Raw genomic sequence first — 20,006 nt, forward strand, 5'->3', positions numbered from 1 at the left:
AGCACGACCTGAAAACGATTAGAGATGGCCTAGGCCGCGTCCCTGGTGTATGCATGTCGAGGTAGTGCATAACATCTACCACGATCATTTTGGATGGACCTCGGAATCTCGGAAGCGTGTCGGAATATACGCCGCTTCGACAGCCAAAATATGAGAGGATGTACCCGCGCGCTACCGAGATGCTGAGGATCCGAAATGACCGTGGTAGATGTTGGTCCGTGGATTATGCCATGCTCCAGAAACAAGACTTGAAGGAGCGTTTGCGATGCAATGATGTGTGACAGATGGTAACGTTATTGTGTGTTTGCGGTAAAGAAATAGCTGTGAAATGGTTCATTATGCAGCCCAGTGACTCCGCCACGAATGTCACCAAGCGAGAGGCGTGTGTAAGCTGCACGTTCGTCCGTCGAGCTTGATGGCGGGAGGATGAGGTGAGAAAACACATAAGGATGGCAGGATGGTGAGATTAAGATGAAGGAACGGTGGTGGATCGTGAGGCGGGATCGGTCCGATTCAACCGCCAAGGCGGTGAGACATGGTCGGCATGATCATTGATGCTGGTGTCGGCTGTTTACCATCCGACCAGCAGGAACACGGCGACACTTATGGTCAGACGCTGAGACGAGATCCTTCATAACCCTTCCATCTCCCTCGAGCAGTAGCGATGCGCGTCGTCTTGTACAGAGGTCTGGCTTGAGAACGAAGCAACAAGACCTCAGCACGTCTGCTGCTCCTGCATCGTTGGCCTCAGGTACCGCTGCAGTGTCGCCACTTTCCTCCAGGCGGGCAGGAACTATGCACTCGCCGTTCGGTAGGTCTCACTACACCCGCCAACTCTGTTGACATTGTTGGCTGCTTCCTGTATTGCAGCGAGATCCGGCTTGGTGGTCATGTGTGGTGCAGCTGACAGCGCATCTCCCAAGCCACTGGCGATCATCCTGTCTTGACAGCTGCGCTTGAAACTTGAAACGCAGGCTGTACCGCGTTCCTGGAAGAGCAACACCCTAGATTGGCTACGAGAATGGCAGAAGGAGGCAGTAGTGGAGCGAATGGCGTAGATCTGGAGAAGGAGCTGTCGTGCAGTGTGAGCATGTCATGGCGTCCATTGGTAGACATGAAGCATCGACTGGGCACACGACCTAACAAAGAGACGTAGATCTGCACGGACATCCTCTATCAACCTCTGACACTGCTCGACTGTCTACACACTTTCTGCGGCTGCTGTCTGCAAGAATGGTTCACATGGCAGCGAGCATCGGCCATCAGCAGCGGGCGATCGAATCACCCGTATACCTGCCCATCATGTCGCGAGACTGTACGAGCCACCAAGGCCGACTGGAGGCTGTCCACGTTGCTGGAAGGCTATCTCAGGGCGAATCCGGATCGGATCAAGCCAGAGGAAGAGAAAGATGAGATGCGCAAGCACTACAAGCCTGGCGACGATGTGCTGCCTCCGGTGCATACACCGCGCGACGAGGAAGACAGCGAGGATGAGAGGCTGACCGCTGAAGTCAGAGAGCTGAGCATGGCGAGTGTAGATCCAAGTGCGGATCGTCGGAGGGCGGAAAGAGCCACCAGAGACAGACAGCGGCGGCGGCAAGAGCGACGAGCAAGTCCACAGTCTCGCCATACAGCGGAGGAGCTTGGGCGGCAGCAACAGTCCAGCCGGTGGGTGGCAAGACAGGCTACTAGGCAAGAGTCTGTCGAAGATAGGCAGATCGAGCATCAGCCATCGTTGCGCAGCCTGCTCAGTGGCTCGGATATCAGCTCAGAGGATGTGCAAGAGGAGATACTGCAGTCAATATACTCAGAAGGCCTGCTGAATGGCATTGACATGGACAACCTCACTCCGGCTCAAGAAGAGGAACTGACTGAACGTATTGCGGAGGCATATCGAAGGCGGCAAAGACACCGTGAGCGGTCTAGGAATCGCGAGAGAGATGATCAGCAGGGTCGACCTTCACAATCGCAAGACGTTCGCGCGGAAAGTCCTGCTAGAGAGCAACATCGTGCGGATCCCTCGCAATCACAACAACAGCAAGCAAGAGAGCCTCGGGCACGACCCCCCATCAGCCGACCACATCTTTTTGAGCAAACAGGAGCAGGAGCGGAGCGCAATCAACGAAGATCCGCCAGCTCTACCAGTCACCGCAGAGTGCCTTCAACGGAAGCCAGGTCCGACACAGCCGAAGGTACACCGCCTGCTCGTTCTGCCACAGATCTTTCGCCAGGGCAAAGATCCGACGACATGCAGGGATCAAGGCCCAGAGCATCGTCCAGTAATGCTCGCAGCACGACTGATCCCTCAGGACTCCGCAGTGATGTCCAGCGAGTACGAGGATCCTCGACGTTAGGATCAAGCACTGTCGACGACGCAGTGAGGCCTGGTAGCCGAGACTCACAGGTCCTACCACATCGGAGGCAGACAAACCCACCAGCTGCCAGCACTAGCCAGGCGCCGCTCACAGCGAATCATGACCATGTCCCAGCTCAGACCACAGCACATCAGCCATCAGTAAGGCCTGCAGTATCAAAGTCAGCCTTCGCTCCAGAAGCCGTTCAAGCAGAGCAATTACATTCGAACGCGCCACGACTCTCCTGCTCGCGATGCGCCAAGCCCGACATTGAGGCTAAGCTGCACTACAACTGCTCGAAATGCGACGATGGAAACTTCAACCTATGCCTTCAGTGCTACCGTGGCAGTCAAGGCTGTCGCCACTGGTTCGGCTTCGGATTTGTGGCCATGTCAAAATACCAACGTGAAGCGCCACCGGAAGGATACCCCAGAGGCTACGACTACCCTCACATCCTGACACCTCGTCGTCATGTCGCCCCATCCGATACTCTATCACCAAGCTCAAACACCTCCAGCTCCACCGGCCTCGAGGAAGGCGCCTTTTGCGAATCCTGCTTCACCAACGCCAACACAAACTACTGGTACTGCGCCACTTGTCTCGACGGCGCCTGGGGCTTCTGCAACGCCTGCGTCCTCCAGGGAAAGCACTGCACACACCCTCTCCTCCCACTCGCCCACATCAGCACACTCCCCCCAGACTCCTCCCGCGACCCATCACGCCTGCAATTCCTCCCACTCCCACATCTGAAACAACACAGCTACGTCCACGTCCCCGCAATCACAGCCTGCGACATCTGCACCCTCGACATCCCAAGCAATGCCACGCGGTACCATTGCACCCAATGCAGCGACGGCGACTACGACATCTGCAACACCTGCTACAACAGCCTCGTCGCCACCGGTAAAATATCCATCACCAACGGTCCCAACGGATGGCGCCGCTGTCTCAACAATCACCGCATGTCCATCATCGGCTTCTCTTCCACAGCGCAAGGTCAAGTCCGCACCTCCACCCGAGACCCAGTAGGCGGCTTTCGTCTCAAGGAGCCCATGTCAGGGGGAGGAGGAAGCGCACCGCCACCATCGCCACAAGGCAATACCGGCAAGAGGACTGCCGGCTGGAGCTGGTTCCCTGCTGAAGAAAACCGGGACGAGTTAGCGTTTCCTCGGAATGCCGAAGTTCGGGAGTGCGAGGATTTGAATGCCGATTGGGCGGTGGGGGTTTATGCTGGAAGGGTGGGCGTGTTTCCGAGTAATCATACTAGGAAGATGTGATGTGATGAGGACAGCGGCGTGAGGGGCGATAGGAGTCATGGCGACGATGTGATGAATGAACTGGGAGAGCGAAACAGTGCTAAAGATTGACGACAGATAAGCACAGGAAAGTGATGGAACACGCGACATGTATCAGACCATGGTTACGGAGCTGTCATCTACTCGAACGGCAGTTGGACTGATAGCTGAGAGGGTATGGTACTCTACGACGTGGTAAATGGATATAGAAGCAAGAAAAAAGTGCGACGCGTTCATAATGACCAACAACCAGCGTTGGCTTCTATTCTGGGTCTCATCGTTGATTGTGAGATCTTTCTCTAGGTTACAAGCAAAACTGACTCCACGAGCGCCATCGCCAATGGTATTCCTGACCGTTACGCCGTTGAAAGAAGCCCTGGTCCTATGCTGGCTCATGTACAAAGGAAAGCTTGGTCTCATCAACATTATCTTGCCGTTCTTCCCTTGACTGTCGTCCTATCATGGCAAGATGAGGCCTAGACAGCCAGACCCTGCGACATGCGCTCCATACGCACAAGCTCTAGAGTTGGCGCTTCCAACTCGCGCTGCTTTTTCTCGTACTCGGCCACCTTAGGCTTGGTCTCCATCCACCACTTGTTGAAGTCCTCAAGCAGCGCGTGGTTGGTCTTCTCGTAAGCCAGCTCGGTGCGAGTCTGGTCGATCTTGTGACCGGCACCCTTGAAGCGAGCCCAGCAGTACTTGCGCAAGTCCTCCAATTCGGCATTGAATGTGCCTAGGTAAGTCTCCCAGGCATTCTCGTCGAAGAGAGCGGTGCCCGAAGCGCTCGACTCGGCCCAGGTGGAAGTAGACTCGGCACGACTTCTCATTGAGATGGGTGAGAGCTGACGAGTGAGAGCATGGGCGTCTGCCGGCATGTTCTTCTCCATGCCACTGAAGATGGGAGTGGTGCATGCATTGCTGTCGGCCGGCGTGAATGGTGGCGACTCCATGCCGATGATGTGGCGGCGCTGCGGTAAGGTGTCGAACGACATCTTCTCGAGTGGAAGCAGAGAAGATGGCATCTCCGGGATCGGTGAGATGGGCGAGCTCATTGGTGGAGTTTCGGCACCTGGACCAGTAGAACCCTGGATGGAGCCCTGTCGAGAGAGCGAGGCCAGGCGACTCGACTTCTCAGGATATGCGCGGTAGATGGCTTCGTCCTCGAGTTGCTGTATACGCTCGAGCGAGGTGGAGACGGCGGCGCCAGCACACTCCCACTCGTTGACCTGAGACTTGAGGTTCTCAGGAAGGCGCCCGTGGAGATCGGTGGGCATCTTCCACTCTGGCAGGTGACTCTCGTCGTAGGAGAAGGTGTCAAGTCCGTGATCAGCGCCTGGAGAGCGATCGGCGGCGAGGTCCTTGCGCATGTAGTGTTTGTACGATGCCTCGGTGTGTGCCCACGACGGGCGGCGGTAGACTGGCTGGCGGCCGATTCGGGAGGAAGTGGTCGACATGGTTAAGGTGGTTCTCGTATCTTGGCGACGAGATGTCGAGTCGGTGCTTTGTGGAACTCGCTTGACGGTGCCAGCGTAGCTTCTATACGTGGCGTTTGTTGTGTTGATGGGTAGGATGATGATGGGAGGTAGGCGCAGTCGAGTCGGGTGTGGTTGTATGTATGTCTAAGTTGAACTTTGTCTTGGGCAGAAAGTGAACGTGGGTGTCGGATGTTGTCAAGCAGAGTGTGGTATGTCAAGGGAGCGACTGGGTCCAGTGGTGAAAGAGTGTGGGGTTTTAATGTTAGGTTTGTGTTCGAGTGCCGTGCTGGGTGGAAGGCGAGCACCTGGGCAGCCCGAGAAGTGACACCCGCGACGCGTGATGGAAAGCTTGTGCGTTATTCTTTCTCGTTCGACGCCGGCAGTGAGGTCACCCTTGCCGCGCAGTGATGCGACAGCAGTTCCTTGCCCAAATGCACACGAGCGATTTGCTGCTGATCGCGGTTGTTAGCGGCGATCTAGCACTGATGCTAAGCTAAGATGATTGCGAGTGAATGACGGGATTCACGGTGGCTTTGCTGTCGCCTGCTTCCTGCGGAGTGTACCAAGTACTGCGTCGCATGCAAGATAAGGCCGTGTCGCTTGGATGTTTGTCTGCTGATTCCTACGAAGCATGCTAGCCGAAGCGACAGGGCACAAGATTATCCGGAAGGTACTTGTACTTGGATGCACTGAAGGTGACAGAAGTGTAGTTACAACAGCGATACCCTGCGGCGCGAAGTAAAACTGTACGATGATACGCATTGACGTTTGACACAAAGAAAAGTGCTCGCACGCTGGGTAGCGGTGGCTGACCCATCGCTTGCCGTTTAAGCCTTGCTTACTCTGCCGTGGCATTTTTTGTTATGGGCTGTACCCCAACTGCAACTGCTGTCACCAGGGCAGTGCCTTGGAACTCGCTCTGTCCATGCTATATTTTCTGTGACTCGAGACTGTTCGCGCACGCCTGTTGGATGCACGTGCGTCTGCACAGGTAAGCGGTGCCACCCGATTCATGTCAGAAGTCGGCACATCGGACTCTACTCCAGCCTGCACAAAGCACGTTAGAAACAATGAAATCCCGGAATGCTGCGCCGCAAGCATGCTGCTGTAGGGCTGCGCCCAGGCACAGGAGTATGTCGAAACGCGCGGCTGTGTGCCACGTGAAGACGGTGCCGGCGGAACTTTGCAAGACTTACCTTTCGATGATGTGAAGTCCAGACTGCGTCTCAATCACCAGTGATACCTCACCAGGTTTGAGGCCAAATGATGCTTGCTCGAACTCGACTTGCATGTCGCCTTTTCCAAAGAAACCTCTTCGAACACTGTCAGTAGATTGAACGTGTAGGACGAGTGCAACAGCGGGGTGGGTACGACGTCGTGTCGTGTCGTGTCGTACGAACGAATGGAGTGCATCGCTGGCGGACATCAACTTACAGGTCACCTCGCTTCCTGGCAGAGCTGCAGTCACTCTCCGTCACAGCCAGGTCGCCCAAGCTAGTTTCGCCACTCTTGATCCTGCTCTCGTGCTGACGGATAATGTTCATTGCGTCGTCCTTGGAGCGAGTAATGTTTGCCTCGCGCCACGACGACGGGCGTCGCGAACCGGCATGCTTGACCAGGAGGTGGGCGCATCGAATCTTGCCGTCAAGATTCGCCTGGTTTGCGCCGTCTGGGCGTTGGTTAGCCGTGTGGTACTGGCCCATATAGTGCTTGAGCGTCTCGCTGTCGGTGTTTGCCGGAGGCTCCCATCGTGACTCCTTGGTCGCTGGGTTGAAGTAGTAGGGCAAGTTCTTGCTGTTCGAGTGTCGGACTTCCCAGCCGGCAGGCAGACCTGTAGCCTACATTTGTCTGGTCAGATCACATGTCAGGAGAGACAGCGCCAGGCGGCTCGCTCACCATGGTTGCTGAATCTGAATCTGAATCTGAATCTGTGGGGTATGGGCGGACGTGGGTTGGGCGCAGAGGGCTTGACTGGATCGCAGAGATAGCTCGACCGATGCGGTATATACAGCCGTGCGAGTGAATGCAGCTTTGTCTGGATCTGTACGCTCGTCTTGTTCTTATCTGCGTCGCCCGTGTTTGCTGATTTCAGCTGCCCGAATGCAAAGAGACAGACCGATTCTTCAAGGCCACGCGACAAAGCCGTTGGCGGGGTTATCGGAGGACGCGAGCCGAACCTTGCGAACCTAAAAGACGTCGATCTTGATTCTTGAGGACCACCCGCACCCTTGCCGTCACCACCATCTTCAGAACTTCGACGCAACCTCACCACTTCTACACAACCACAACTACGACCACCGTACTGTCACGCGAAAATGTCAAACAACGACATGGACAACTCGCCGGTCCCCGAGGACAAGATGGAAGGCTCAAAGAAGATCAGCTTCCGCTTCTGTCGCGAGTGGTGAGTGCGACAGTCACTGATATCTAGGGACAGGCTAACGCGACCACAGCTCGAACATGCTCTACCCAAAGGAGGACCGCATCAACAGCACCCTCATGTTCGCTTGCCGCACCTGCCAGTTCAGCGAGCCCGCAACCGCATCTTGCATTTGGCGCAACGCCTTGAAGGACGACATCAAAGAGACCGAAGGCGAGATTGATGATGTCGCTCAGGATCCTACGGTGGGTGACTCTTCCGATACAGCGATGGAGGATGTAGAGAATATCGAAGGCGAAGACGTCGTGCCGGAGATGTGCACCCTCTGCGGACAGGAGATTCTGTGCCCGATCTGCGAAAAGCCCACCGACGGCATGCTCGCCCTCGAGGTCGACGATCCTGCTGAGAAGAATCAGGAGAAGAAGGAGGACTTGGTCGACGCCGAGAAGAGGGAGCGCGCATTGTCGGGGTCTTGCGCAGGCAGATGAGGGAGGCAAGAGGAGGACTATACCCATACATACATGCTTTGCGTCTTGTCTTTGTCAAATCTGTTGAGCTCTGGTGCTGACAGATGGGTACTATAGCTCCCACACGCCGACATCGAGTGCGCAAAGTGCCAGACGCGCGACGCCGTCTTCTTCCAGAGTCAACAGCGCACTGCTGAAACTGGAATGGTATGTATCAACATGATCTTCCGCGGGGACTCACGCTGACATTATAACGTAGCAACTCTTCTACGTCTGCTGCGGATGCTCGAATGTCTGGTCGACGGCTACTGGACGATAGAATGGTTCAGGAAAAAGCTTAGCCGCCAGAATCAAGGCGAAAGAGAAGGAGATCATGGGCAAGCCACCAATTACCCCAATCGACCAATTTTTTCAGGAGTCGGCGAACAGCCCAGCATGGGGCGGACCAGGTAGCTCCGCTCGTCAGCAGACTTAGTCTTTATTAGCGAGGCGTTGGGTTGGTATGATGAAGAGGTATAATTCAGAGCCTGAGACTGTGGCTCCGTAGCCTCCAAGATAGCTCAGAATGATTTTTCTGCATGATAGCTCTCGTCTGCGCCAGAACTCCATCGCTATGCTGTTCCTATACACAACCCATGTCTTTTCGTACACGGCGTTTCGTCCTGGACTCGATACGTCTATCGCAACCCATGCTTCTTTCTTTATACAGGACAACTCGTGCCCGACATCATCCTCCCCATGAGCCTCGGAATGTCTCTAGGTCTCACTGCGTTCCTCTTATGCTCGCTTCATGTTCCCCTCCTCCCTCGAATCTTTTCCAGTTTCTTCCGCTTCTTTCCTCCCCTTCCACATCCTCCCTCTCCCTCCACCCTCTACAAATGCATCGGCGCCAAACTCAAGATCTTACTCCACTTGAAGTTCCCCAACTCCTTCCCCACCACTCCATTCAGTCTCGTCCCAATCGGCTCTCCGCCCTTGTTGATCAGCACACACGCATTGTCGTCAAAGTTCACCACGCTCCCATCGGGTCTTTGGTACTTCTTCTTCGTCCGGACAACGACGGCGTGTCGGATGTCGCCGCGGCGGACTTTGTTGGCGGCGGAGAGTTGGGCTTGGGAGGAGTCGAAGGAGCGTTGTTTTTGGACCACGACGATTATGCGGTCGCCGATGCGGGCGTGGCGTTTACTGCGGAGGACTTTGACGCATTCGGCGATTGCGGCGCCGGAGTTGTCGATTACATTGACCATGGTCTGGGGTCGTTAGCATTGGGTATGGTATAGATGAGCCTCGAGTGGGTGTGGATGGTGGTTGCATGTGGTGCTGTGTGGTGGGCGCATACCTTCAGTTGAATCATGATGAACGATGTGTGTGGCACGCAGCCTTCCTCCACCGGATAGACGCTGTCCAGGAGATGTCGTTCAGTGTATAGACAATGTCCGGGTAGATCTACAGATGTCGCATGCACATACAGTACCTAGTATCGAAGTCAGATCGCAGCCTCCGATTGGCTGGTCGGCGAGGATCTCCCCCTTGCACTTTCGGCTGCTCCGCGTCAACACGAAAGTGATGCGCTATGCGAAAGAAGTGGCTGGGCCGAGTACCAATCGTGCAATCCTATTGTCACCACCACCGACCAAACACCACAATACACAATACCGTATTTCCTTTTTCCCAGCCTTGTCTTGCTTGTTACTTGCACGCTGAAAGAGAAGACAGCACAGCGCCGACACGATGTGGAACATTGCCAAACAAAATTCATAAAGGAATCTGGAGCACCCAAAGCACCACCTGGCATGCGGCTCTGAAGGAAGGGCAACAGACGCCGCCGCCTCCTCCTCCTCCTTATACTCCTGTTGCTTTACTCTACTGGTATACTGGCGTTCTGGTCTTGCGAGCTAGCGATTGGGAGTGTTGCATTTGCATGTCGGTCTCTACAGCAACATCATCATCATGCCACACCAACCCGCCGACCTTGAGACGGCGCTGAAGAAGAAGGGCGGTCTTACTCTGTCGCAACTGGCCAACTACGACGATGTTATTACTGATGCGCTGGTTGATCGCGTACGTCCATCGCATACTATGCGCACCTTCCGCATCGATCGCTGACATACTTTCAGGTCTACTTCTGGTCAACGATCCGCAAATTGAAAGCCAACTTCCACCCGAGCCGAGGCGTACAACAGGAAGACGTGTGCAAGATTCTGCAGGAAGATGTGGTCATAAATAAAGACGCTGCAAAAGCGCACGAGAGGCTGCTCAACCTCCCTGGTTTGAAGAGGTTCAAAAACATGCTCAAGACCGAGGATGAGAAGGGACACTTTGAGCGCCACCTGCGCAAGTACGTGAACATGTATCTGCCAGACTGTCCGTTCGAGGTCACAACAACGAATCGATATACGATTGAGACTGCAGAAGCGGCGGTCACCGCGAGAAGGTACATCAAGAAGGGCGAGCCGATCAAATATCTCAGTGGGATTCAGGTGGAGATGTCCGAACAAGACGAAAAGGAGATGAAAGGACGCACAGACTTCAGTGTTGTTGTGTCCAGTCGGCGGAAGCGACCATCGCTCTTTCTTGGCCCAGCACGCTTTGCGAACCACGACTGTAAATCCAATGCCGGCCTTAACACGACCGGTCCCCATGGAATTCACATCGTCGCGCGCAGAGATATCGACGTTGGCGAAGAGATTACTGTAACATATGGCGACGACTACTTTGGCATCGACAATTGTGAGTGTTTATGTGGCACGTGTGAGGATGAGTTGCGGAATGGCTGGGATCCGCGCGGTCAGATCATCCACGAGGAGAGCAGCAGCGAGGAAGAGTCTGATGAAGATGTCTCGCAGCAAGCTGCGCCAGCAAGACGAAGAGTGCCAGATCCCAGTCCTGCTCGGAAGCGAAAGCGCGAGGACGCTGATGAGCAAAAAGTTAATGGCGAAGGACCATCCTTGAAGCGAGGTCGAGGACGACCGAGAAAATATCCGAGACTTGACGAAGCAACAGCGGCGGCTAAAGCTCAGCAGGAGGACGACATGGACTCTGAAGATGAGCTTGCAGCGCCGGAGAGAACGGGCAACAACCTCTTCGGTCGAGCCTTCAGACCTGCTCGAAACCAAGGATCGTTCGCAGAGATCGGCAAGTTAAGCTCAGGCGATCGCAGAGACCCGATACTTGACAAGGTGTTACGGATGCTGGGCAGTGTTGCTGATCGCCAAAAACTTCGTCGTAATACACTACCAGCTCCTGCACCAGCTCCACCAATAGCACCTCCGACGCCTCCGGAACAAGAAGACGAGGACATGGAGGACTACGAAGAGGATGATGATCTTGAACAAATGAGAAACGGTCGTACGACTTTGCGCGGCGCTCGTGGTAGATTCACCCGCCTCGGGAAGGCACACATCTCTCGAAAGAACAGCTCAGACTCCTTAGGAAGCAGACAGGGCTCCGGAGTGGAGCTGGGACCGCAATCTTCGAAAAGTAAGCTCCCATCCGTCAAGAAGGAACGCAGCTTCTCCAACTTGCGGAATGTGGTCAACGCAAACGACTCGCCAGATGATGATCCGTACAGCATACAGCCATCCCCAGCACCGCGGGAAGAGCTTTCGAAGAAACGTGGGCGCGGACGACCACGCAAGTATCCACGACCTGAAGACATTGATCCTGTGGCGGATGACAGCTCACCATCTTCGGCGAACACCGATAATTCGTCCTCTGCCTCGCAGGCGTCTAGTGCCACATCTATGGACACCTTTACTGGCGGTAACATCGCTCAAGGTATCTGTGAGATGCTGACAACTGGTCCTGATGCAGAAGAAGGATCGTCTTCTCGCAAGGTGCAAGTCACAGTCACTGAAGCAACGGCGAGCATGACCCGTACGCGATCTGCGCGACGAGGTGATGCGCAGCTTCTCTCTCCAGACAGCGCGGATCACGATCGAGGGATGCGGCGCAAGAGCACGCGCGGATCGCAGACCGAAGTAAAGGCGACTGTGACAAGTATTGAGGTGATTGACTCTGATGATGGTGCTGAAGAATCGGTTGTACGAGGCAAAGCGCGCATACCGAGAGATTACCATCTCTGCGAGGCTCTACTCTCTACCGCATACCACCGCTGGGTAGAATGTCGCAACTGCGACGAGTTCTTCGTGCAATCCGATGCCTACCAAACCCGCATCGCCTGCCCCAGGTGTGAACGACACAGCAAGCTATACGGCTACTACTGGCCCAAGACCGACAAGGAAGGTAAACACGACAAAGAAGAGCGTATCCTTGACCACCGCCAGATCCACCGCTTCATCGACCCTGAAGAAGAGCGCTTCGAGAGGAAAGGCAAGAAAGCACTGGCGGAAGTGTTGAAGGAGAAGGAGATCTCCGACCGACAGGAGAGTCAAGAGTCTGAGTCGAAACCAGATCGCGCAAGTCGTTTGAGGGGCAGTCCAAGACGAAGTGAAAGCAGGAGAAAGCTTGCGAGGATGACTATGTGAGTGACATTGTCGGGCCCACAGCACAGCATAGACCTCTTGAAATGGAGAGCGCGTGGCGCATTCCAATGGAGGTCGATTCGGCGTTGGCAGCATTGCATTGAGGCTAGGGAGGGCGCGCTCGAGTGCGTACTCTGAAAGTTGCGCTGGCATTACTGAGGCATTACCGCATGGCTTGCTCAATCATAGTGAAGGGCATGGATACATTGAATGTTGAATGCATAATGATTTACTCCAAGCCCTCGAAGACTCGAGATACCACCCTCTACGTGACACTAGCTGCCACGCTCCGCTTCCGCCGAGGCCGTGTGGGACGATGTATGCACCTATCCGTCTGCTTTCTTGCAAGAAGCGGTAAGTGATGTGTTTTCCCTCCTCTGAAAACTGACCCTTAATTCTAGCTTGCTGATCTACGCATGCTCTCTTGTTTGCTTCGCCACACCGTCTCTTCTGTGTAGTTCCCACCACCACCAACCTACCACACTACCAGCCTCCATTACACACCTCCAGATAGTTTTCATCTCCATATCGTACCCGCAATCTGATCGTCTCAACCTCGAGCTTCCTGCATTCGATCAGCACGATCAAGGATGGGCGTGATCCCCTCCCAAACCTCCTACTACCACACCACGCTGCCTTCCAACGCCATTCGCATCTGCCACGGCGGCCACGACGGGCGCTGTTTCTGTAATGGCGGCTACCACAGGAAAGAGAAGTATGTATATGTCGATAGACGAAGTGATGGGAGGGAACGGTACCATGATATGATGGAGGTCATGGGAAAGTTCATGCAGGGTGGTGGGATGGGAGCATATGGAGGAGGTGGGCCTGGAGTTATGAACAATGGAGCGATGGGAGGAGGGATGGGGGCGCAGATGGCAGGTGGAACGGGCTGGCCGTTTCGAGACGCAAGGGAGTGGACCATTAGGGATTATGATAGGTTGGGCGATGTGATGAAGGAGTATTATGACAGAGAACGGGGACGGGGGAAATGGGCGCCTGGCGAGGGTGGTGGGGTTGGAGCGATGGGTATGGGACCGATGTATCCTGGTATGATGCCCGGGATGGGCATGAATCCACAAATGATGGGAATGGGAATGCCAGGTATGATGCCCATGATGCCGAATATGCCACCGAATGGAGATGGTTCTAGAGGCAGTGGTCACTATCAACATCAACACCCATCAATGGAAGAATTCCAACGCCTTCAACAAGACCTCGAGGAGAAATTCCGGGAGTACAACAGACATATGGGCGTCCTCTTCGGCACAGAGCAGGACCGTCAGAAAGATCAGTATCGCGCCACGATGCTCAAGACCCTACAAGAGATCATGCCCCAGCTCGCCCTAATGATGGCGCAGCAGAGTATGAGGGGTGGCGTCAATCCTATGATGGGCATGGGAATGCCTCCACAGATGGGTGCGATGCCTCCACAACAGATGCCTCAGAACCCTATGGCATACGCCCCTCCCAATCCTGCCATGATGGGGAACATGCAACAAGGACCCCCGCCGACGATGCAGAGTCCGTATGTTCAGAACCAGGGAGGATATTATAACGAGCCTGTCCCGCCTCGGAGGCCTTATAGGAGGAAGAGGTGGCAGGATCGATACGATGACGGCGATGCGTTCTGTTCTGATACTGAGCAGAGACGCACGCCGTGGGATTCTCACCCTCATCATGGTCCCGGGCCTGGAAGGTTTGGAAGGAGAGGTGGACCAGACGAGGATATGTTGGATGGTGGAGGTGAGTACGTATCCTCCTTCCCAAGCTCCTTTTCGGCCGAATGACTGATGTCTTGACTTGTAGCTATGCCTTCGCGTCCTAGACCTGGTGGTCCCTTCGATGGTCCGCGAGGAGCAGGGGATGTGTTCCCACGTACGACGCCCAGTCGCTTCGCTTCTCATGCCCCTCCCAATACGATGAGTATGGCAGATACCATGCCACAGACCATGTCCGGCGCCATGCACTCTCCACTCCTCAGCCGCAGACCTCTCGATACACAACCCCCTTATCCCGATCCCCTTCCACGACCCGGTTTAGGTCGCTCCAATACCGCTTTCCGACACCATCGATTCGACGACGTTGGGGGTCCAAGTGCAGCTAACGTTAAGATCAATGTCGACCCTCAGATGGATGCTGGTGCCGAGTATGGTGGCGGGATGCTTGGCGAAATGGGCGGAGCGGGCGGCTTTGGTAGGTCTTCGATGGGTGACGGCCTAGGTCCAGGAGCGAGTTCGATGAGGACTGCGACGGGAGGTATGAGTGGTGGGTATGTGCCGGAGACGAGTAAGCTGAGTCAAGGGAGGGATGTGGAGGATAGGAGAGATGAGGCGGATGCGGGACAGGGGATTGTGGATCATACGGGACGGTAGTGGATGATGTATGGAGTTCTTTGGATTAGGGGCAATGGGGATATCTTCTAGTAGTACAGCCTCGGGCTTGCCTTACCCAAGTCTCCTTAGCTCATCTTGATCCGAAGCATATGCCTGATCGGCTTAGTCAATATGGGCCAGATATACGTTTCAAGTCAGCCTCCATGCATACGGATCTCGTCGCCGTCCTTGATATTCAGCTGCTCCACAGTCTTGGTGTCGTTACCACTGATACGGGTCCCCTTGTGCTCGAACTGCATGAAGTAGATGTCCTTGCTGACGTGTTTTGCGTACTCCTGCAGCGCGTCCTTGAAGACTGCATGCTGTCTGCGCACGTAGGTCCTACGCTTGCGTTTACTGGCGACGACGGCGAACTCGACCCAGGAGTTTGGTGAGACTTCGATGGGTCGACGACGACCACTAGCCCACAGTAGGCAACCTTTTCTCGTTTAACTTATTTCTGAAGGCGGGAGGTAACACCAGGTCCGAGTCCAAAGACATAGCCGGCTCAGTATATCCCCAGGGCCTTTCGGTAACCCCAGATGGTGTTGTGCTGGTAAATGCCGAGGTTGTGGGCGCGGCTATACATGCCTTCTACGTGAAGATGACACCACCACGAAGGAGGAGCTCTAAACCGATTGGGCCATCCAGACTCATTCTTCGGAATCTTGACAAGGAACGTCGACGTTGTGCCCTTATTCTGGTGGCGAGATTATGTCCTACTCATAGCCTTATTGGTGATGCTCCAAACCTGTAGGGTTGAGAAGATACGAGACCAAATATCGATAGTTGAATGGGCCATAGGAGCCTATCGTCCCAGGGCACTGGTGCGTGCCGTGCCTATGTATTATGCCACGTCAACAGTACATCCTGCTGTCACCATCTTATACCTACGGCACTGCCTCGCCTGGAACATCCTACTTGTCATGCCAAAATTTCGCCCCCTTGTGCTCACCATCCTGATCCTCCAACCCCTCATAAAGCGGCACCTCCCAGCTCCCACTAGGGTTGTTATACCTATGATGGTACTTCCCCAGCTTGTCAATCTTCTCGATATCCTTCTCCTTCAACGAAAACTCCGTTGCCTTGAAGTTCTCCTTGATGTAGTTCTTGTGCACGCTCTTCGGGATCACGCTCGTGCCGCGGAGGAGGCCCCATTGCAGGACAACCTGCGCTGGTGTGCAGTCGCGCTTCTTGGCGATCTTGTGGATTACCTTGCTCTTGAGGAGCGGGGTTGGGTCGTCGTGCTTGTCTTTCTTATTTTTCTTGTCTTTGCTCTTCTTGTCGTAGGCTGGGTTTGTGCCGCCGAGTGGGGAGTAGGCCGTGACGTGGATGCTGTGAGTCTTGTGGAAGTCGATCCATTCGTTTTGCTGGAGGTATGGGTGCAGCTCCATTTGGTGCACCTCAGGTGGGGTGGAGGTGTGGTTCAACAGATCCTCGAGCTGTTCTGGCGAGAAGTTCGAGACACCAATGTGTCTCGTCTTGCCTTTTTGTTTAAGCAGGACCATGCCTGACCATGCGTCACGGTAGTTAATCTCCTTGCCGCCGAATAGCTTGTCGGCTACTGGCCAATGCATGTGGTAGAGGTCCAGGTAAGTCAGGCCTAGCTTGTGGAGCGGAGCATCGAGTGCGCCTTCGACTTGATTGATGTCGTGTTTGTTGTTCCATAGCTTGCTGGTGACCCAGATGTCCTCTCGCTGTAGGCCAGTTCGGAGGAGTCCATCGCGAATGCCTTTGCCAACCTCTTGCTCATTGCCGTACGCTGCCGCACAGTCAATGTGTCGGTAGCCAGTACGGATGGCGTATGAAACGGCTTCGCTGATGTTGCCTTCGTTGAGATTCCAAGTTCCAAAGCCAAGGCGTGGCAGGGTATCGAGGGTCAGGCCGTTGATGGGACTGAGTGGGACCTGTTGTTGTTGTTGTTGTTGTTGTTGTTGTTGTTGTTGTTGTTGTTGTTGTTGTTGTTGTTGTTGTTGTTGTTGTTGTTGTTGTTGTTGTTGTTGTTGTTGTTGTTGTTGTTGTTGTTGTTGTTGTTGTTGTTGTTGTTGTTGTTGTTGTTGTTGTTGTTGTTGTTGTTGTTGTTGTTGTTGTTGTTGTTGTTGTTGTTGTTGTTGTTGTTGTTGTTGTTGTTATTGTTCTAAGACTACTAATACTAGCAATAGTAGTAGAGAGAGTATAGACTTTATAGTAAATTAACTATTAGTATAATGTTAATAGAAGGTCTATATACGAAGTATACTCTCCTATACCTACCTCTACTATAGCGAGCTATAGTAATATAATAGCCTAGCGTTGTTATTAGTAAAGTAAACTATTTCCTAAAGCTACGTTCGAATATTAGTCGTACCGAAGGGAGCTTACGACCGTAGGTCTATAACGTAGTTTAAGTAGTAGTACTAAAGGTAATAGTAAGCGTACTATATTTACGTAAGGGAAGTACTAAGCTGTCTTCTTATTAGTCGTTAATTAATCTAAATAGAGCCTAAGGCTTTAACAACCTTACGCTTTATCTTAAGCTTATAGTATTATAGATACGATAGTACTACGTAACTTTACGCCGTAACGACGTACGAGCTTACGAGTACTCGATTAAGGTTAGCGAAGTATATATAGCCTACTATAGGTAGCCCGGCTAGTAAGCTAGAAGCCCGACTAGTAAGTTAGTATTCTATTAATAGACGGGTAATAACTATCTTATAGGCTACGATACTATCGATAAGCGCGACGTATACGACTTAAAGCGGTATAAGGGGTTCGAGCTAGTATAAAAGAGGTGATATTACTTAAAAGAGGTAGTATTACGTATTACGTAAAATAGGTAGTATTACGTAGATAATATTAGCGGTAAGTTATAAAAGTATTTACCTTATAGTAGGCCTTAAATACTACTCTTCTAGCCCTCGCTCCGAAGGGCCCTATCTACTTCTTCTACTACTACTACTACTAGTATCCTTAATACCGTAACTTTCGTATAAAGAATATTAAGGCTTAAGAAGATCTCTAACGTACTTTACTACCGAGCGGGCTATACTACCGAGCGGGCCACTTTTACTAAGAACTATACCACTTCTATAGATATAGCTATACAACTACTATCATAGCGTATATTGTCTTCAAACGAGGCTAAACTGACCTTAGCTGTCCAGGCTATAAAAAGCGACGCGATAATTACGAATCGACTTACTATAAAGGTATACGACGCGTCTCGAACTATACTAGGGTATCGATTGAATAGACGACCTCCTCGGGGTGACTACGAGCCTAATTCGAAGAAGCTTATAGAGCTAGAAGAGAGGGTAATACTTAAATATATACTCGAGCTAGATCTTAGAAGTTTCCCGCTATTAAAGGCTAGTATACGAGTAATAGCCGATTTATTACTATAAGAGAAGGGTCTTAAGCCCGCTAGTCTTAATTAGATAGTATTATAGGTAGCCCGCGACCCCTTACTATAGCTACGTCGGCCCGGGTGAACCGCGGACCTTCCGTATCGGGTTAGCGCGGCTTAGCTTTACTTTATAACTTCGCCGCGCCTCGCGCTCCTCTTTCGTAGCTTCGTAGAATAATAACTCTCTTATTTAGACCCTACGGTACGCGCGCCCTTATAGTTTGTTCTACTACCCTACCTAGATTGCGGATCTAGGTAAGGGACGCGTAACAATAGGAATAGATAGAACTATAGAACTCGAAGAACGCGTAGAGTTGTATTAGAATATAGAATACGGTAAGGCGTATAGCGCGTAAATACCTAGAGAACGTAACGCGGCGACATTATTAGTAGGTAGTCGAGCGCTCGTAGATAGTCAGGAAATAGGCATCGTTACGCCTCTCCCGAACCTAGATAATATAACTTTATAGACGAACGGCGGTATACTACCGCTACTAAAGCCTAAGAGCAAAGGTAAGTAGCGTATATCTCTTTTCCCCGACCTCTCCTCTTTTCCTTAGAGTTAGATATAGGACGATAACCGGCGGGTTATAGTAGACACCGGTATCGCGCTATAATAGGAAATTAATAAAGCTTACTAGAAAGCCTTCGAGCGAGAAGAAGGTAGTAAGATTGACTTTATAGAACTATTCGAGTTCAAGCTCGAAGAGAACCTAGGCGGCGACCTAGACGAGGTATACCTATTACTCGACGAGGTAGAGTATATTCTTATATCCGAATACTAGAATATTATACTAGACAAACTTACGACCCTCGTATCCTAGTACCCGAAGACTACCTACGACTTCGTACTATAGGTAGTAAATATAGCAATTACTAAAGGTAGATAACTCGATATAATAGAGCGAGCTAATAACCTCTAGAACATCTAGTATACTACGCTATATACCGAGTATAACCGTATCTATAAGATACTACGAAGCGAGGAGGCTATAATATAGAAGATAGCCGTAGACCTAAAGAGTAAGAAGGATATAACCTAGTAAAGTTATAAGAGGTAGAGAAGAAGTATAGGGAGGCTAATAACCTATATAAGCAATTTAGCGAGATTTACGAAAAGGAGAAGAAGAAGGTATAGGATGCCGAAGCTAAGAACTAGGCTCTATAGAAGGAGGTTGACGATCTAAAGACTCGACTCTAAGCTACTAAAGACACTATATAGAATAGAGGTAGGGGCCGCTCTAGTCGCCGACCCTCCTATTTACCTCTACGCGAGACTTTACTCGAGTAGCTAATACGTAAGTATCGTAAAGCTACTAGTAGAGGCGGCGGTAGCGGAGGCGGTAGTAACGATAATAATAACGGTAATAGTAATAAAGACCGAGGACGTAATAGAAACCGTCTACGACCTAATAATAATAACGGTCGCGACTCTCGAGCGCGTAATACCCGTATATAGACTCCCCTAACCGAACTTTTAGAACGCCTATTTACTATTAACCGTACTCTAATACGCGGTATCGAGGTTAGTAAGGGCGTACCTAACCCGAAGTACTTTAGGAACGATAACGACCTTAACTTCGATAGTTAGTATAGTAGCGTACTTCTTAAGCTAACTATAACTACTTTCCGCTCTAAGGTAGACGGCCTACGTTTTATATATAGATAGATATAGGGTGACCCTTAGAGAAGTATTAAGCCGAGGATCCCCGTACCTAGATAATAATTATTTAACGAGTTCAAGACTAGTAAAGAACTACTAGATTAGATAACGCGCTAGTACGGCAC

General features: G+C 52.3%; 8 protein-coding genes across 8 annotated transcripts; 4 read left to right on the top strand and 4 right to left on the bottom strand.

Moving 5' to 3' along the window:
• Nucleotides 1-1,021: 1,021 nt before the first annotated feature.
• Nucleotides 1,022-3,631, top strand: CLAFUR5_06040 (uncharacterized protein; the record flags this gene model as incomplete). The annotated part of the gene is made up of 2 exons (XM_047905188.1): nucleotides 1,022-1,084; nucleotides 1,157-3,631. 2 exons carry the CDS (start codon nucleotides 1,022-1,024, stop codon nucleotides 3,629-3,631), a joined length of 2,538 nt encoding a protein of 845 aa, XP_047762705.1.
• A 494-nt stretch (nucleotides 3,632-4,125) lies between these two features.
• CLAFUR5_06041 (uncharacterized protein) lies at nucleotides 4,126-5,103 on the bottom strand (the record flags this gene model as incomplete). The annotated part of the gene is made up of 1 exon (XM_047905189.1): nucleotides 4,126-5,103. One exon carries the CDS (start codon nucleotides 5,101-5,103, stop codon nucleotides 4,126-4,128), a length of 978 nt encoding a protein of 325 aa, XP_047762689.1.
• A 1,058-nt stretch (nucleotides 5,104-6,161) lies between these two features.
• Nucleotides 6,162-7,023, bottom strand: CLAFUR5_06042 (Peptidyl-prolyl cis-trans isomerase ssp-1; the record flags this gene model as incomplete). The annotated part of the gene is made up of 4 exons (XM_047905190.1): nucleotides 6,162-6,171; nucleotides 6,321-6,437; nucleotides 6,559-6,962; nucleotides 7,021-7,023. The coding sequence occupies 4 exons, from the start codon at nucleotides 7,021-7,023 to the stop codon at nucleotides 6,162-6,164; spliced, it is 534 nt and encodes a 177-aa protein (XP_047762690.1).
• Nucleotides 7,024-7,439: 416 nt separating this feature from the next.
• Nucleotides 7,440-8,312, top strand: CLAFUR5_06043 (DNA-directed RNA polymerase II subunit RPB9; the record flags this gene model as incomplete). The annotated part of the gene is made up of 4 exons (XM_047905191.1): nucleotides 7,440-7,528; nucleotides 7,578-7,967; nucleotides 8,089-8,178; nucleotides 8,231-8,312. 4 exons carry the CDS (start codon nucleotides 7,440-7,442, stop codon nucleotides 8,310-8,312), a joined length of 651 nt encoding a protein of 216 aa, XP_047762691.1.
• Nucleotides 8,313-8,843: 531 nt separating this feature from the next.
• CLAFUR5_06044 (54S ribosomal protein L38, mitochondrial) lies at nucleotides 8,844-9,325 on the bottom strand (the record flags this gene model as incomplete). The annotated part of the gene is made up of 2 exons (XM_047905192.1): nucleotides 8,844-9,221; nucleotides 9,311-9,325. The coding sequence occupies 2 exons, from the start codon at nucleotides 9,323-9,325 to the stop codon at nucleotides 8,844-8,846; spliced, it is 393 nt and encodes a 130-aa protein (XP_047762692.1).
• Nucleotides 9,326-9,921: 596 nt separating this feature from the next.
• On the top strand, nucleotides 9,922-12,458 carry CLAFUR5_06045 (Histone-lysine N-methyltransferase SET9; the record flags this gene model as incomplete). Its single annotated transcript, XM_047905193.1, has 2 exons — nucleotides 9,922-10,032; nucleotides 10,089-12,458. 2 exons carry the CDS (start codon nucleotides 9,922-9,924, stop codon nucleotides 12,456-12,458), a joined length of 2,481 nt encoding a protein of 826 aa, XP_047762707.1.
• Nucleotides 12,459-13,222: 764 nt separating this feature from the next.
• CLAFUR5_06046 (uncharacterized protein) lies at nucleotides 13,223-14,830 on the top strand (the record flags this gene model as incomplete). Its single annotated transcript, XM_047905194.1, has 2 exons — nucleotides 13,223-14,201; nucleotides 14,265-14,830. The coding sequence occupies 2 exons, from the start codon at nucleotides 13,223-13,225 to the stop codon at nucleotides 14,828-14,830; spliced, it is 1,545 nt and encodes a 514-aa protein (XP_047762693.1).
• A 917-nt stretch (nucleotides 14,831-15,747) lies between these two features.
• Nucleotides 15,748-16,407, bottom strand: CLAFUR5_06047 (uncharacterized protein; the record flags this gene model as incomplete). Its single annotated transcript, XM_047905195.1, has 1 exon — nucleotides 15,748-16,407. One exon carries the CDS (start codon nucleotides 16,405-16,407, stop codon nucleotides 15,748-15,750), a length of 660 nt encoding a protein of 219 aa, XP_047762694.1.
• Nucleotides 16,408-20,006: the final 3,599 nt, after the last annotated feature.

Source organism: Fulvia fulva, chromosome 5 (assembly GCF_020509005.1).
Source record: "Fulvia fulva chromosome 5, complete sequence".
Taxonomy (NCBI): domain Eukaryota; kingdom Fungi; phylum Ascomycota; class Dothideomycetes; order Mycosphaerellales; family Mycosphaerellaceae; genus Fulvia; species Fulvia fulva.